Below are 18666 nucleotides of genomic sequence, written 5' to 3' on the forward strand. Positions count from 1 at the left end.
ACGGGAAGAATTACACCTGGGACGTGAAGTCCCTGGTTATGGGTAAGAAGGCGCTGGAGGCCGCGCAGATCATCATAGACGTCTTGGAGCTCCCCATGTCCAAGGAGGAGCTGGTGGACGAAAGCCAAGCGAAGTTAAAGGAGCTGTTCCCCACGGCCGCGCTCATGCCAGGTGCAGTCCTCCCCCCGTGTGCGGGGTCAGGCTTGTGAGCATCAGCAGCATTGCTGCAAATCACTTGCGTGGTCTGCCGCAGGGCACGCTTAGTCTGTCCTCTCTTGTCTTGTTAAATCTCGGAACTGAGTCTCTCCCGGGGGCTCAGTGAAAATAATACGCATCAGTTTCACTGATTTCTGGGGTCCAAAACCATTTCCATTTCGTTTATATCAATAGTCTATAAAGATTATGTTCATGATGGAATTGCTTCAAAGTTTAATAGCTGGCTTTGACTTTTTCCTTTTCAAAATCAGATATAGGATTAATATTTTAGCAACTATTCAAACTTTAACAAATTGATAAGCAGCTAAATCTCCTCAAAGAAGCTTAATTTTTTTTTTTTTTTTAAAAAGAAACAGTTAAAAGCCGAACTCATTTTTAGCCTGTCTGTTTGTGTGCCACACAGCCCTTTCTTGACTTGTATCCAGTTTTCTTTTGAAAGGACAGACGACTTTGTTCCCTCCGGGCTTGTTAGCTGACGCTCAGTCAGAATGGGATTGCCTGCTGTTGCTTGCTAAAAGTGAGAAGGTCAAGAATGTTCTAGATTACAGATGTAAAAAGGCTTGAAAGTAGACTGTTTGAAGATCCTTCCAGGACAACATGGTGAACACTGTCTTTAGAATTCCTAGTACAGAGGAGGGAAAAAAAATTGCAGTTATGGCAGTAATTTTAGATTTAAAGTTGTACTAATATGAATCATACACGTTTTTGAAATATATGTTATTATTTATACATATGTCCATACATGTTGATTGAATATTCCTGGGAACTAGAGAATGTTCTTACAAGGACCCACCTCATGGCAGGGCGTATGCTGGATTAAACATACACATACATGCTTATACACATACGTACACAGATGCAGACACACACCCTTTGTAATCATTCTGTCTGCGTCTGCTGCAAGCGGTAGTGTCTGTGAACCTCAGGCATGGGTACACGCACCGTGACACTCAGTTCTCTGCATCGTATGTCTTTCTGCACCATTTGCACCTGAAGTTATCCTGACAAGTCTTGGCGGGAACACATCCATACAGTTACTATATATTTTTTCAATTGTGATTAAAGAAAAAACACATAGCATGACATTTACTCTGTTTTCTACTTTTAAGTACACAGTTCAACAGTGTTAAGTCTATTCACATTATTTCACAGTGGATCTCCAGAACTTCTTCACCTTGTAAATCTGAAACTCTCTGTCCATTGAAGAACAACTAACTCTCCATTTCCTCCTGCCCTCAACCCTTGGCAACCACCATTCTACTTTCTAAAATTTGACTGTAGTTGGTACCTCTGATGAGTAGAATCCTACAGTATTTGTCTTTTTGTGACTGGCTTATTTCATGTAGCATAATGTCCTCAGGTTTTATCCATGGTGTGCCATGTGACAGAGTCTTCCTTTGTAAGGCTGAATGATATTCTGTTGTATGTGTTGACCACATCTTGTTTATCCGTTCGTCTGTTGATGGACACCTGGGTTGCTTCCATATCTTGGCTATTGTGAATATTGCTTATATAATCATGGGTATGAAGATACCTGTTTGAGACCCTCCTTTCAGTTCTTTTGGGTCTGTACCCAAAGGTGCAATTGCTGAATCAGGTGGTAATTCTATTTTTAATTTTTTGGGTGACCACCGTACTGTTTTCCATAGTGGCTACACCATTTTATGTTCCCACCAACAGTCCACAAGGGTTCCACTTTCTCTACATTCTCACTAACACTTTATTATTTTCTGTATTTTTTTGATAATAGTTATCTTAATGGGTGTGAGTTCATACCTCATTGTGGTTTTGATTTGCAGATCTCTAAGGCTTAGTGATGACGAGAATTTTCCCATGTGCTTGTTGGCCATTTGTGTGCCATCTTTGGAGAAATGTCTATTGAAATACTAGCCTGTTTTTTAATTTGGTGGTTCTTTCTTGTTGAGTTGAAGGGTTTCTTATCTATTCTGGATATTAACCCCTTCTCAGACATGTGACTTACGAACATTTTCTTTCATTCTGTAGGTTTCCTTTTTGCTCTGTTAATTGTATCCTGTGATGTGCATAAGTTTTTAAGTATGAAGTCCCAATTGTCCATTTTTGCTTTTGTTGCCTGCCTGTTTTTGGTGTCATTGCCAAGAAATCTTTGGCAAATCCAATGTCATAAAGCTTTCCCCTGTATTTCCTTTTAGGAGTTTTGTAGTTTTACATCCTACAGTTAGGTTTTTAATCCATTTTGAGTAAATTTTTGTATGTGGTGTTTGGTTAGTGTCCAACTTCATTCTTTTACATGTGGATATCCAGTTTTTCTAGCACCGTTTGTTGAAGAGACTTACCTTTTCCCATCAAGTGGTCTTGGCCCTCTTGTCGAAGATCATTTGACCGTAATTGTGAGGGTTCATTTCTGGGCTGTCTATTCTACTCTATTGGTCTTCAGGTCAGTACCACACTGTTTTGATGACTGATATGTTTTCAAATCAGGAAATGTCAGACTTCCAACTTTGTTCTTCTTTTTCAAGATTGTTATGTCTATTCAGTTGCATATGAATTTCTCTATTTCTGCCATTGGTATTTTTATAGGGAATACTTCTAATCTGTAGGATTGTTTTGCATACTGTGAATATCTTAACAATATAATAGTGTTCCAATCCATGAGCACAGGGTATCTTTCCATTTATTTGTGTCTTTAATTTCTTTCAGCAGTGTTTTGTAGTTTCTGTGCACAAGTCTTTCACTTCCCTTAAGTTTATTCCTAAGTGTTTTATGCTTTTTGATGCTATTGCAATTGTTTGTGTAATTTCCTATTAGGATTGTTCGTTGTTAGTGTAAAGAAATACAGCTGGTTTTTTTTCCTGGTATTCTTATGCTTTTTCTCAAATGCAGCTGATTTTTGATTGGTTTGTGTTCTCCAACTTTGCTGAATTGGTTTATTTGTTCTAATAGTATCTTTGTATGTGTGGAATCTTTACAGTTTTCTACATATAAAAAAATCATATCATCTGGGAACAGAGATAATTTTACTTCTTCTATTCCAACTTGGATGCCTTTCCTTTTCTTGCCTAATTGCCTGGCTAGAACTTCCACTCCGGTGTTGAATAGAAATGACAAGAGTGGGCATCCTTGTCTTTTTCCTGATCTTAGAGGAAAAGCCTCAGTCTTTGTCCATTGTGTATGACATTAGCTGTGGACTTTTCATATATTCCTAATATGTTGAAGTAGTTTTTTCTATCTCCTTTCTACTTACCAGTCTGTTCAAATTTTCTCTTTCTTCATGATTCATTTTTGGTAGGTTGTGTGTTTCTAGGAATGTATCCATTTCTTTTAAGTTCTCCAGTTTGTTGGCACATGCCAACAATGGTATTCTCTTTTAATTCTTTTTGTTTCTGTGGTGTTGGTTATGTCACCTGCTTCATTTCTGATTTTAGTCCTTTGAGTGTTCTTTTTCAGTTTGTGAATGCAGCTGAGGGTTTGTCCATACAGTTTCTCTTTGACCCTTGTGGTTTAACGTACAAACGGTCATAATGTATAAGGTATGTAAATGTCTTATTTCTTCTGTGTCTTGTTTCTTCTTAAAGTGATTTTCCTTATAGAATTTTGGCCTATATTCTAAGAGATCCTTGAAATGTGTTCTACTACGATTCTAATAAAATGATGTTTTACCTAGCTAGTCTGGGAGTTTGGCTGGAATGCAAATGGATTTATTTTATGGAATCTGCTCTTTAAGTGCCCAGGTATCAGATGAGGATAGGCGCCAATCACAGAAAGTCACAGATGACCAACTAGCCAGGAGCTAGTTCTTCAAGGATAGTTTGGTCCTGCAGAACTTACCTGGAAGGCCGTTTTCTTTCTCTGCCACTTTTTGACCTCTTTCAGGTGAAAGGATCAAAGGAGCTATTTAGGATTTATTATTATTATTATCCCACAAATCTGGTTGTGTACTTATTTTAGCTTTTACTAGCCTCACAGTTGAGAGTAAGTACTTATTAACAGTTCCAAAAGTCTGTCTTTGAAAACACAAGATATTACCTACACGCCATGCATACAGTTAGCTGTGTTTTGACAGGAAATGAGCAAAACATGCAGAAAACATGAAGAGCATAAAGAAGAGCCCCAGACAGTGCTGGATGGGAGGAACTTACAGTCCGTCTGGGATGCTGGGTCAGACCGGGCACGGGGGTCAGGTGATCTGCCACTTTGGTGTTAGGTAGGACAAGACAACATGGTTAGAAATTACACTCAACCTGAAGGGGAGGAAAGACAGCGAAGGAACATGGAGGACTCAATGTATACAGTGGAAAGAGGCTGTGCCCAAACCTTCTGATCACAGTTTCTGTTCAATAATTTGTTGCAAAAATAAGAATAAAATACGTCTTCTCTCCTAAGAGGACATGCTTCAGGACCAAGATTCCATTTATTCTGCATTCCTCCCATCTCTTTATCTGAGCCAAACCCGAAGTCACTAGAAAGGTGACCTTGTGCCGTGGTCGTTCCGGTGACGAGATTCAGAGCTTGCTGCTGCCCTCTTCCTTGTTCTAGGGGTTCAGTTTGCTCACTTAGTACTTGCGTCCTGTTCTAAACTGTGGATGATGGTGCAACCCTTGACTTTATTTCATTTCTTTCTGAAAGTATTTTCTGGTGGGGTAGTATAGGTTGTGGAAGTCACCTTGAGCTCATTAGAAAAGACAGCTGTCTGGAGAGGGTTCATTATTAATTCAACATTGTTCTTTCTCGCATGCTTTCAAAGCAGCAGCGGAGCCCTGGCAGGTGTTTAGCGAGTGAAACTGGAGGAGTGAATGGTAGAAGACCAGGGAAAGCAGCCCCTGGTCGTGCCGCAGGAGGCGTGTCTGTGCCCTAGTTGTGCCGCAGGAGGCGTGTCTGCCCCGACCTGGCAGCCTCCAGGTGGACCAAATGGACGTGAAAGAGACAGAAGTGAGCTGACGCACTCTCACATCAGCTGCTTGGTCGCTAGCAGTTCTGGAAGCCCCTCTCTGTGAGAAGGTGGGCCAGCACCGTCCTTAGTGGCAGTCCTTCTGGCCTGTCTGGCTGCCAGGACTGGCAGTCCTCCTTAACATGTTTTAGGACAAAAATACATGTGGTTCATCTCTTAGGAATTTTCTGGGGACTTTCAAAATAGATACTACATTACGACTGGAAATTTATATGGCATTACTTAAAAAAAAATCTTGGTGATCTCCCTTATATCTTGCCCAAATCCTTTCAGTAATGGATCCTTTGGGATAGATGAAATAATACATTTCGGCATAATTTGTCGAGAGTAATTTGATTTAGAAGGCCAGTAAGAAGAAAGTCCATGCCTCCTATTGTGTGAAATCCCCCAGAAGCTTTTCCTCTTGTCCTGGCTCTTGGCTCGTCCCTTGGTTTCCCTGAGTGTGGGATTTCCCAGAGGAGGCACCCAGGGTGTGGCGTCTGGGCCAGTGGAGAGGAGCGAGCTAGGCCGTGCCGAGCCTGGAGCCCTCCGTCCCTGCTGGGCCAGCCCTGCAGAGCCTCACGGCTCTCCCCTGTGACTCATGGCCCTTGCCCCCCACACCAGGCTGCCTGGCATGAGCAGGACACAAGCCACATGGGTATGCACTTGAGTGGTATCCAAGTCCCTTGGCATTGTCAGCGTCCCTCATGGCCATGTGGGCCAACAGGCACTGAGGACTTGCCAAGTGTCATATCCTCAGCGTTTTCACCTGTGGGGTTGTATGTCAGCCTCCTGCCACCTGCTGCGGCGTGGTCACTCTTAGGATTCCCACTTCACAAGGAACGGCATAGAGGGCTGCAGGGTTCGAGTTATTTGCCTGAAGGCTCTGATTACAGAGTCTGGCCTGGGACACTCTACTGCCCCTAATGGTGTGGGGGGTGACCTTGGGTCCAGGGAGACAACAATAAAGTAGAAAGGTGTAAGGATGTGTCCTAACTTAGTTCACAGGGACCTGCCCTTTAAAGTCCTATGTAACCCATGTAGGGCATTCCTATGTGTTCGGGGACTGTGCCTCAAAAGGATCCGTTTCCAGTGGTCGTCTTGATTTGGGAGTACTTCTCGGTTCTTAACCACTGGGCGGGTCGGCTGGCTAAGCTGACAGCCTGTGATTTTTCGTTAGCTGTATTGTATTTATTGGAGAGCCATGCAATTACAGGACACACCTAGCAAGTGAAAAGGAAAATAGCAAGCTAACAGTCATGATGATAACATTGAACGTACGCTGTGTCCTTTTCTATTTAACAAATCAAAATATCAGCTTATTTCATGACATATACGGACTTTATTTCTTTTTTCTGGCTGAAACGTTCTGGCGTTCATAGACTGCTTATGGCTTTATTTGTGATTTAATAAATCATATTGAAGACATCTTAGACTGAGGAAAATGAAATGCAGATCTTTGCTTCTTATCATGCTAGATAAGACATAACTGATGTAAAGATTTTTCTCAAATTAAAAAGTTATAATTTGTGCTTTTAAATAAATGCATGGTGGTTCTGTGGATTTTTAAGTCCTTGGGTGTATAGGATAATGAATGAGAGAAATCCTTGCATCAAGTGCCTCTCAACTAGAAGAGGGAAACAGGTAGATAAATGACTGGACTGAGCCACTGTCCCTCAGGAGAAGGGGAGTGCCCGCAGCAGAGAACAGCAGTGTAGAACCACCCGGAAAGGCTCTGGGGTGGGAGGTGCCGGGCACTCTCCCTGCAGGCACAGGCAGGACACAGGTGGCACCTGCTGGGAGTGGCAGGGCCGTGCTGTGCTGATGGGCAGCTGGGCTGCAGAACAGAACACTGCCCCGTCCGCACGGAACCCCACCACCCGCTCGAAGCCTCGCAACAGCAGGAATGGGAATGACAACATGTGCACGTGTAGCGCAGGTCTGTTGTTTTACCTTGGACAGTCTACGTGTAGCGTTATTTCATTCAACCGACAAAACGTTTCAACTGGGGTTTGGTTATTGGTTTTCAAGCAATTCAAGAAGTTATATTTCTTTTTTACAAAAGTGAAAGCAGAGTCTGGAAGAGATACTTGGGCACCCATGTTGATAGCAGCACCCCAGGTGTCCACGGGTGGATGACTGGATAAAGAATTGTAGTACATACATACCGTGAAATATTACTCATCCTTAAAAAGGAAGGAAATTCTGGTACATGCTGGAACACGGATGCACCTTGAGCACCCTTAGCACGTTGTGCTAAGCGAAATGAGCCAGACACAAAAGCACAACTACTGTACGACTGCACTGGCGAGGTCCTCAGAGTAGTCACAGCCATAGAGACAGAAAGTAGAATGGTGGTCCAGCGGTGGAACCACTCTGTTCAGTGGGCGGAGAGGTTCAGATCTGCAAGGTGAAGACGTTTGCAAATGGATGGTGGTGATGGCCATACCGCAGTGTGTATGTACTTACTGTACACGTTAAAATGGCAAATCTTATATGATTTTACCATAATAAAAAAATGATTATTATTGCTCTAAACTGCAGGAAGCCATTCAAGGACTGTGGAGTTCCTGGGCGGGCGAGGTAGAAGGCAGTGGTGAGGAAATTGGACTGTGGATTTTCACGTAAATGTGGAGAAAAGCTCTTCTCCCCTCCCCAAAGCAGATGACACCGCCCATTAGGGAAGAGGCCTTTCTCTCGTGTCCCGAGTACCCACTCTGTGGTGACGTGGGCCCAGTGTCATGAGTGGGTTTAGGTGAAGCCAGGAGCACCCTGTAGAGCTGGCCGTCTGCAGGAGGGAGCGCCCCGCAGGAGCTGGGTCTGCCCCACCTTCTAACAGGGTAACCTTGTAGCAGAGAGGACAGAATATGGGGAAATTTTTACGGTCTCCTTTCTAGAGGGTTCCTGAGAGAACAGACTATGAGAGCATGACATTCATATTTGAGCTCCCTGACAGAAAACAACATCAGCAGGAACTCAGCAAAAGCCTGGCCACAGAGTCAAATTTCCACAGAATGTTGACAAGAAAAAGGCAATTAACAATGGGAAACTATCATATTTTACTGCAGCGGTCCACACATTGGGTCAATAGTTTTCAAATTAGTTTGAGATTGCCATAGTTTTAAGGTACACTGTTATTTTTGTCTTACTGTTAAATGCATAAGACAAGGAATCTGTTTTTGATTTTAGTTATTTCAAAGGAGAATACTTTGTCTATGAGCTCATATTTTTGTAAGAATTTGAAAACTGAACATCTTTCCTATGTCTTTGTATCATTTGCAGTTTTATACTGGTTCCGTGAAGCAGGTAGGGTTGATCTCACTCACATGTTATAGGTGAGGATACAGATTTAGAGAATTAGGGTGAAGAATGAGACATTTGACCTCTGGACTGTAGTCCACACCAGCCTCCTTTTATTGAGAGCTGCTCCCTTTTTTTATTGAGTGCTGCCGGCATTGTCTACAGTGGCTTAAATGCCTTACTCCGGATTCACTTCTGTCGTCCTCTGTGTGCTTGTTTAGGTCAGTGAATTTAAGTGGTTTTATCACATATAGAGCTATAATAGAGAATCAGGAAAATTACAATGAGCTGTTATCATTTTCTAATTTATATTTTTCTCTTTGGCTACTAATAATAAGCTATTTAACTAGCTGTTCTGTACATTGTTTTTTTTTTTTTTTTTGGTAACAAATCCTTAGAAGCAATAACTTTACAAGTGATTCAAAGGAAATGAAATTAAAACTTTAAGCAGCTTTCAGGCAAATAAATGAAGGCGCAGAATCAAATATTTTTTTCCCAGAATTGTCAGTGTTTGAAAGAGTCACTTTTTTCAAATCTTAAGAAAGCCGTTAGAAGAAAAAAATCCCTGTTAAATGTATCTTTCCTTTGTGTTTCCATTTTTTCCTAGGAAATCTGAATTTCCCTGTCGAGCGATGAGCAAAGCATACGTTGATCGGGACAAAATACTGCTGTTCTGTTTCTTTCCCCTTTTTTCTTTTATTTACTGTGGACAGCTGGTAGGAGACATTGCGTAATCTCCAGAAAGAATGCTGTGTGTCTGTAAGGTCAGAAGGCTTCTGACCATCATAAAACCTTTTCAGCTGAGTCACCAATGACACTCTGGAAGTGTTCGTGCCGCTTCTTTTTCATGTCAAGGTAAAACTCTGCAAAGTTGTTCTCCTTCTCACTCATCTGTTAGTGACATGAAACAACGCATTTTCCTTGATTTTAAAAGCAGAGATCTCGGACTCTGAGCCTGAATCTGATAGCAGGTTTCTGCACTGAACTCGGAATTTGCCAGTGGTAACCTTTGTCACGTGGGGTGTCTGAAAGAAGACGGGATAAAACAAAGGACTGAAAAGCAACAGGAAGGGTTGAAATCCCGGATGTGGAGGAGATAAGCCCCTGCACCCTCCACCCTAAGCTGTGCGTCTAAAATGCCACCCTCGATAGAAAACAGGGTATTTATTCTGTTTATAAGCAGACCCAGAGAGACTTCAGATCTTGAGTGACCAGGCACAGAGGAGGGTGTAGATAAAATTGGAGAGGCAGCAGGTGTCTGTACCCTGAGCTGTGGGACCTCTGTGTCCTTCACCTCACCCTTTTTTATACACAATTTAAAGAGATGCTGGAAAGCTCTTCTGGCCATGGATGGAGCATCCATCTGGCTTTAAATGCACTCTCTTCATTGCCCCAGGACCAGCAGGTCAAATAAGCACAAACTGGACTCTTGCAACTGCTTCTTTGAAGATTGGAAAGGAGTTAGTTTATATTTATTTTCACAACTGCTTTACTTCTGTCAGTATTTAACATTTTTTGAAGAAGAAAACACAGGTTTCACAAGCTTCCTCTCTCTCCTAAGTATCACAAATTTGTACGTCACACATCGGAACTTTATAGAGAGGAGAGTTCATGTGTTTCAAGGACCTGAATCCATTCAAGTGTTCCCCTAGGTGATCAACCCATTGTGTTAGTTTCCTGGGAGTGCCCTAATAAATTAATGAACTGAGTGGCTTGAAATAGCAGAAATTTTATCATGTGACATTTCAGAACGTAGAAGTCAGAAATCAGGGTGTGGGCAGGGCCACGCCCCCCCCACCCCCCCAGACTCAAGGGGAGGGTCCTTCTCCCTCCCTCCAGCTGCTGGAGATTGCCAGCCATCCTTGGTGTCCCTTGGCTTATAGCTGCATCTCTGCCTTCATCTTCACAGGCTGCCTTCCCTGTGTTTCCTCTATCTCCATATTTTCTTCTCCTTTCTCCCCCAATTCGATATGGCCTCATATTAACTTGATTAACAACTATTAATGCAAAGACCCTATTTCCAAATAAGGTCAAGTTCTCAGGTTTCAAGTGGACATGAATTTTTGAGGGAGGATGCTCAACCCAGCACACCCCCATGCATTCTTTCCTACTCCTAGCCCAGCGTGTCACTGTCCTGGGTGCCCCAGAACCTCATGCTGTTGGAGCTAAGAAGCCAGCTTTGCAACCGTGTCCGTGGCTCCTGCCCTCTTGCAGGAGGCTGGCTCCTCTTCCAGCCCCTAAACCCGATTCTCTTGTTTTCCTTTCTGCCACACCCCCTCACACCCGTGTTCTAGCTGAATTGCTCAATTTCGTAATAGACAGGACCGGTTTTTCAAAGTCATGATCCCTGCCTGATACAAACTTTGAATTGGTGCAAGGTGCCTAGGAAATTAGGACTGAAGATCTGAGCGTGGCCGAGGGCTGTCTCCGTCACAGCAAGTGCCTTTTCAAAGCAGCTCAGTTCATTCGGAATGCCGAGAAAAAGGAAAGAGGTGCTCTGCCAGAATCAGTGATGTCTGAGAACGAAGCATGTTCCCAGGAGCTTGGGAACCATCTGAAAACTGATGGCTGGAGGCATGGCTCTGAATTAAATCGTTACGAGGCGCACTGACAGTGGCTGTGGTGAACGGAAGCTTCCTGCCAGGGAACTAAAAAGCGAACAGTAAGGTTTTTAAGCGATGGCTCCATTTTAATGGGTAAATATCTGGAAGTTATAAAAAAAAATTTAAAAATCTGTGTGTCAGCCAGATTTCCTACATTATGTAATATTTCTTTTAAATCTGCACTTAAAGCTATAATCTTAAAAACTATACATAGGGATAGGAATACTATCTGCTTTTGGGAATTTAATTTTGGTTATTTTCTAATGTCAGAGATAAACAAAGCCAGACACTAAAGTGGTCAGCACAGATTGTCATCAGTAAGGTACTGTTGCAGTAGGGAACAGAGTCCAGCGGGAAACTGGGCTCAACTTCGGTTTGCACAGAGCTGACTGGGCCTTTTAAAGGGAAATTCAGGGAGTGGGCAGGGCTGGCTGCGGCTCAGAAGAGTCAGGGAAGTGAAAAACTACAGAAAGCGGAAAGGCGGTTGTTCGCTGTGAACCCATCTGGGTTTGTCCACCGGCACTCATGGAACTTAGGCTCCTGCCCTCCCACGGAGGCTGGGAGGAAGTGTAAATGATGTTGAACCTTACAGGAATGTGACTCTGGGGCCTGAGTCCCGTGACAGGCAGCTGTGACCATTGTTCCTCTGATTATAAACTAGCCTTCCTCCTTACCTACTCTGTTGTGTGAAGTGTTGTAGAAGACTGAAGGTGTGCCAGGGACCCTCCTTCTCTCCTCACTGTTAATCTTCTTTATGGGTTAACAACTTCCCTCTTTTCTCTCTCACACAAGGACTTCATGACTATCACATTGTCTTAAGATGGAATGTTAGACCAGGCGCGGTGGCTCACGCCTGTAATCCTGGCACTCTGGGAGGCCAAGGCGGGTGGATCGTTTGAGCTCGGGAGTTCGAGACCAGCCTGAGCAAGAGCGAGACCCCATGTCTAGTAAAAATAGAAAGAAATTACCGGAACAACTAAAAATATATGTATAAAAAAATTAGCCGGGCATGGTGGCGCATGCCTGTAGTCCCAGCCACTCGGGAGGCTGAGGCAGTAGGATTGCTTGAGCCCAGGAGTTTGAGGTTGCTGTGAGCTAGGCTGACACCACGGCACTCTAGCCCAGACAACAGAGCGAAACTCTGTCTCAAAAAAAAAAAAAAGAAAAATATATGGAATGTTAAATACACTCTTACATTGGAGAGGAAATGAATACAAACTGTATGGGAGAAAAAAACACTATAATCAAACTGTTATAACTCATAAACCAGCCTTGTGTAGAAAATGATATAATCCTATAATTTCTTTGTTTTCTGCCTTATATACACAAGACCTTAACTTCCATTTCTTCTTTGGTATTTCTTATCTAATGGCCATTCTCAGCTTTGCATTTGAATAAGCCCTTTAAAACTGGATTCTGATCCTTCCGATTATTTCTAGTTGATGCCTGCCCTGTGGGTGCTTCACTCCAGTCTCTTCAGTGGCCTTCTCTATGTCTGTATCTCTGTCTCTTATAAAGGACATCAGTTGCTGGAGATAGGGCCCACCCTAAATGCAGAGTGATCTCATCTCCAGATCCTTAACTTAATTGCATCTGCAAAGACCCTTTTTCCATTCAAGGCCATATTCAGAAATACCATGGGTTAGAACTTGGGTATATATATATATATATATATATATATCTTTTAGGTGGCCACTGTTCAACCTACTCCGCCTAGTCTTGTAGCCTTTGCCCTGTAACACTGCGGTGTTAGCTGACCTGCCTTTCAGGCCATTGTGAAAGGCACCTGTAAGGAAGGTGTGTGCTAAAGCACCATCCACGCAGGAGGGCCGGGCGAGGAGGGCCGGGCACCCACAGCAGGAGGCTGTGTAGGAGCCTGAGACTCTGCAGAGTCCCATACTGTGTATCCGGTCCTGGGACCCTGACGGTGTCTGTTCAGGTTAAAGGGAAGCCGGGTGGCATCCCCCCATCAGCTGCCCGAAGGGCCCACCACAGTGGCACATGCCATCTTCATTGTCTGAGTCTGCGGAGATCTTCTGGACTTAGGCTCAGGACGTGGTTCTGAATGCACACGGCATTGATGGTGTAGTCAGTCCTCGGTTTCCTCTCCTCCTTTGTATCGTCAACCCCCCAATGGCCCAGGGCAGGGTCACACAGAGAATGCCTGACCTCGCAGGGTTTTGATGGCCAGGTCCACTCGACGAACGAATTCCAGGAGCACACCTGAAAAGCTCATGTCAACTAGCAGTCCTTTCAGTATTTTTCGGTTTTTAGTCTACTTTAATTGCAGCATTCTTGTTCTCACCGCCTTCTATCTCTAGGATGAAGTAAAATAGAAGCATTCTTCCTATGTGCAGTGCTGATTCTTTCCCTAATTCTTCCCCTGGAGCCTAATCCTGTGAGGGCTGATTCTTGGTAGCAACAGATACCCGTCTTCCTGTCGTTCCCTAAGGCTGATAGAAGCACACCAGGTGCTAGGAGCTGGTAGCTGAATTTCATTTGTACTCTTAAGTAACCAGCTTCTCCCTAGGACAGAACTCCATTTGCATTCTCAGCCTTCTACTTCTCAGGGAGAGCTGATGAATGAGAAAAAGTTTGTGTGCAATACGTAAAGGATACTGAGATTTTGAAGGAATTAGACAGTTACGTATCAGGAGATTCGAATCATTTCTTCCTGGCAGTACTCTGAAGTTTTACCTGGTTGACATTTATTTGGGGCTTCCCTTAATGTTTGGAAAGTGCACCCACGTCGTTTTGCATGGCCTGCCCTTCTCATGCCTTCTAACCTTTGCTCTTTGAGAGCTGACACAATTGTGGCCCACAGAGGACACGTGGTTGCCTGAGTCCCCGTGGCCTGGGACTATGGTCAGAGCTTTGTCTTGGGGTTCATCTTCATGCCGGCCCCAAACATTACAAAGGATCTCAGCATGCTGTGGGTGGTTTAAAACAGTCTGAAAACATTTACAGTTAATTTCACTGTCTATAAAAATGTCGACAGGCACACACTCCAAGTACAGGTACCTTGGTTCGTTCGTGTATACGACTACAAAGCCACATCAGGGACATTGCAGAGTACAATAGTCACAGAGGCAGAAAGGGTAGAAGCATATGCTAAAATAAAATAACCTGGTGCTCGCTTCGGCAGCACATATACTAAAATTGGAACGATACAGAGAAGATTAGCATGGCCCCTGCGCAAGGATGACACGCAAATTCGTGAAGCGTTCCATATTTTTATATGAATGTGACTTTCATTTGCTTTTCCAGAATAAAGAAGTTATTAATTGAAAAAAAAATAACCTGTATTTAAAATTTTAAGATGAATAGCACCAAAGCGCTTTAACAAAATATTCTTTTTACTATGTGTTTTGGAGAGAGCCATGTGTTTTAAATGTTCTCCATTATTTTTTTTAAATGTTGGTTTAAAGTTGGGTAATATAGTAATTTAAAAATCTTGTTTTAAATTCAAATCATTTTGATACTCAGCTTTAGTCACTTTGTATATTCAGACAGAGAAGTTCATTATTGGCTATTTTTTTTTATTATAGCCATTCTTTTATCTCATCTACCAGTTAGCTTATGGTTGAAATTGAAAGTTAGCTAATAAATTTAATCCTCCAGATAGTAATCAGTGGTTGTTGCAAACTAATTAAATGGTGTGGCATTTTAATATTTTTAACCAGTAGATTCAAGCTCCACTGGAGCTCTTCACGTAGGATATTTTTGCTGTGGATGAATGTTATTTTTACATGTGGAGGTATGTGTCCCAGTTCATGGGAGCTCTAGTTTTCTCGTCTGGCTTTTATCTGGTTTTAGGGAAATGCTGATATATCATAAAATGAGTTGGGAAGTGTTGCCTCCAGCTTCCTGAAAAGTTTGTTTGCAATTGGTTTTATCTCTTTCTTGGGTGTTTCATACGTTGACCAATGAAGTCATCTGATCCTGGGTTATAGGAAGGTTTTTAACTACAAATTCAGTTTCTTTCATGGATAGAGGGTTATTCCGGTTATTAGTGTCTTCTTGAGTGAGTTGTATATCTTTCAGAGAATTACCCCATTTCATCAAAGTTGTCAAATGTATTGGCATTAAGCTCATATGATTATTTTTGTGTTTTTATTGATTTTAAGATCTGTAGTGATGTCCCTTCTTTCATTACTAATATTGGTAAATTAGAAGCTTCTTTCTTTTTCTTGATCAGTCTAGCTAGAGGTCACCCAAGTTAATGGATCTTTTCAAAGAACCAGTTTGTGGTTTAGGTGATTTTCTGTGTTCTGCTTTGCATTTTATTGATATTCTCTCTTGGTTTTGTGTCTCTTTCCTTTTGTTTGTTTTGAGTTTAATTTGCTCTTTCACTTTCTTAAGGTGAAAGCTTGAATCATCATTGATCTTTCAGGTTTTTAATGTGACAACTTAGAGCACTGATTTGAGACCTTCTTCTTACTTAGTAGAACGTGCAGTGCTATCCGTTTTCCTCTAAATGGCATTTTGGCTACATTCCGCAAATTTTGATGTTATTTTTTTTCTCTACAAAGGACTATCTAATGTCCTTTGGTGATTTCATCTTTGACTTATGTCTTACATAGAAGTGTGTTAGCATCCTAATATTTGTAATTTTCCAAACTCCTTTCTGCCATTGATCCATTTTAATTCTGTTGAGGGTAGAGAACATATTTTATATCTATTAATTATTTTAAATTTTTTCAGAATTGCTGTACAGCTCATAATGTGTTCTTATTGAATGTTACATGTCCACTTGAAAATAATGTGGATTCTGCTGTTGTTGGGACAAGTATTATATTAATACAAATGTTAATTAGATCAAGTTGCTTGATAGTATTTTTGAAGCCTGCTGTATCCTTACTTGTTTTCTGTCTACTTGTTCTATCAATTACTGAGAGAGGAGTTTGACACCTCCTTCTGTATTTGTCTGTTTCACCATTCAGTTCTATTAGTTTCTGCTTTCTGTATTTTGAAGCTCTGTTATTTGATGAATATATATTTAGAACTGTTTTGTTCATGAGTGGACCTATTTGTCCTTATGAAATGTCCCTATGTATCCCTGATAATAGTCATCCAATAATATTCATTGTTCTACAGTCTCACCTAGTACTAATACAGCTACTTCAACTCTATTCAGCAGTAATTTTGTGATGATGTAGTATTCTACCCTCTTATGTTAAACCTATCTGTGTGTTTATATGTAAAGTCTCTTTCTGTAGATAACATATAGTTGGGTTTTGCTTTTTTTCCCCTCTCTCTCCATTGTGACAATATCTTCCTTAGATATTATAATATTTAGAAGCTAATATAAGGTCACTAGCTGCAAATTCCATCCACCTCTGTCATTTCTGTGTCCATTTCTACTGGTTTCTTTCTTTTTCTCCTCGGCACTATGGGTTGCATGTGTCTGCGTCTTTGCAGGCCTGGTAACTTTGTATTAGGTGTTGGACAGTATGATTTTACATCCAGTGAAGTGCTAGATTTTTCTTGAATTTATTTGCTTTATTTAGCTTTGTCCTGGCACAGAGTTAAGAGCTGTCTGTGTCTGTAACATCTCGTAGGACATTTTCTCTGGAGGGTCCAATGCTCACAGGATCTATCTCTTGCCTTACATGAGTGGTTTTAGGTGTTTGGAAAAAAGTGACCATGTCAGTCTTTTCTGTAATAACTGACAAAGTAGGGACATTAACTCATGTTATTATTAAAATAGTCGTGTTTATATGGTTATTTAAAATGCCATTTTAGATAAACTGTAATGCTTTGTATGTATTTAGGTGTTACAGCTGTCCTAATCAGCATAGATTAAAAGTGGAAAGTACTCCTGTTATTTTTGACACGTTTCTGATAACTAGCCCTCTTAATTGGCTCTATGAGTAACTCCATTAACCTCCGTGTTCTCTGTGGTTAATCCTTATAGCTGATGACAACGTGGGAAATGCTCTTTTCCCGTGGTACCTCGCTGCTGTTTGGTTTGTATTCAGCAAGGTTCATCTTATTCTCCGACCCCGTATTTAGTGGTGCTCCTACAGCCCTTCCCCTTGGCCTCTGGTGGAGGCTGCTCTGTGATTTCCTTTCCTCAGCGGTGTGAGATGTGACTGAATTGCTTTCTGTGGAACGCAGAGCTGTCTTAGAAACACGAGTAGCGTGGTCCTTGTGCATTCATTGCTTTGGAAAATAAGCCTGGCCCAACAGGGCCCTGCTGGGGTCATTGCCTTCCCCGCGTGCCGTGCCAGCTGCAGGGGGAGTGGCCTCCTGTGCCTGCTCTCCGCCTGTGGGCCATACGTCAACGAGAGAGGATCAGCAAACACAGCAAGTTTCTTACGGTAAGGTCATGTTCGGCGACCGTGGGAGATGCCGTATAGCTAAGCCGTGCTTGTTTTGAATAGGGCTGTTTCCGAGCTGATGACCCCGCTTAAGACAAGCTAGGGCGGGTAATTCCTCGGAAGAGGAGGCCACGGAGTGTGGTGTCTCACAGCTAGAAGAGCCCACCCTGGGAAGAAGGCCTGGTGGTTGATGCCCTGCCCCCTCACTGAAGTCTTTCCCTCCTCCTCCCCAGGGGCTGAAAAACTCATCCGCCACCTGCGAAAACACAACATACCCTCTGCCGTCGCCACCAGCTCTGGGTCTGCGTCATTCGAAATGAAGACAAGCAGACACAAGGAGTTCTTCGGTTTGTTTTGTCACATCGTTTTGGGAGATGACCCAGAAGTGAAGAGCGGGAAGCCGGAGCCCGACATATTCCTGGCTTGTGCCAAGAGGTTCTCCCCGCCTCCTCCCGTGGAGCAGGTAGGTGGGTGCCGGGGACAGACGGTGACAGCAGGCTGCATTTCACCAAGTAACACCCATGTGCTCGCTGCTTCCTACAAAAGGCCTTGGTTGTCACTGTTGAAGGGCCACTGAGGGGCACTCCGTAGAACTTGGATACGCGGGCGGGGGTGACTTGGCTTAAAGGCTTTGTGCAGAATCGAGGTTGCACCTAAGCTACCCAGCCCCCGAGACTGGGCCGGAATCTTCTGGATCGCAGGAACGTGTCTAGGAAAGCCTGCGGTGCCAGAACACTGCTGTTCAGACAGAGATTCAGCAGGGAAGGGGCGTTGCAATGATTCGGGGCTCACAGCACCCTTGTTTTCAAGGAGCGGGCTTTAAAGGCAGGTAGGTGTACACTGCAGTTCAGATGCAAATCGTCAAGACTCACTTCCCGTCCCGCATTGCTTGTCACGTGGTGGTCTCTCACCACAGAGCTTTTGCTCCCATAATGACCTTTGGATTTTGGACTTCTACCAGTGTCCCTGTGGCACAGTGGCAGCGAGCGGTAGAATTGTGTGCTGTAGCGCCCCACCCTGTGTCATCACGCGGGGTCCACGGCGGAGACGGGGACAGGGCTTCCTGCTCTCCTCCGTACACGGGTCCTTCTAAGGGGACCTGGGAAGAGCAGCTGGGGAGCAGCGATCATGCTGTCCAGCCTGAGCCCACGTTCTCCTGACGGCTCCGTGACTGCTGAGATGGAGTGCTGGGCCTCAGTTGTCTGCAGATGCACGTTCTGCAATAACAGGAGACATCCTTGGAAGGGTTTCCTGCTGGAGATGCGGTCGTAAGTGGCTGGGGAGGGCGGCTGTCCCTGGGGTGGTGCTGTGGGCTCCT

At 43.3% G+C, this 18666-nt stretch overlaps 1 protein-coding gene and 1 non-coding gene across 2 annotated transcripts; both read left to right on the forward strand.

The window, feature by feature from the left end:
* Window positions 1-8: 8 nt before the first annotated feature.
* LOC138380540 (pseudouridine-5'-phosphatase-like) lies at window positions 9-17925 on the forward strand (the record flags this gene model as incomplete). The annotated part of the gene is made up of 2 exons (XM_069464979.1): window positions 9-171; window positions 17582-17925. Coding segments are annotated over 2 exons (507 nt in total), but the record flags the coding sequence as incomplete, so codon positions are not given.
* LOC138380541 (U6 spliceosomal RNA) lies at window positions 14155-14261 on the forward strand. Its single transcript, XR_011232848.1, has one exon. It is a non-coding gene; the product is annotated as a U6 spliceosomal RNA (small nuclear RNA).
* Window positions 17926-18666: the final 741 nt, after the last annotated feature.

This window comes from Eulemur rufifrons, unplaced genomic scaffold (assembly GCF_041146395.1).
Source record: "Eulemur rufifrons isolate Redbay unplaced genomic scaffold, OSU_ERuf_1 scaffold_531, whole genome shotgun sequence".
NCBI classification, from domain to species: Eukaryota; Metazoa; Chordata; class Mammalia; order Primates; family Lemuridae; genus Eulemur; species Eulemur rufifrons.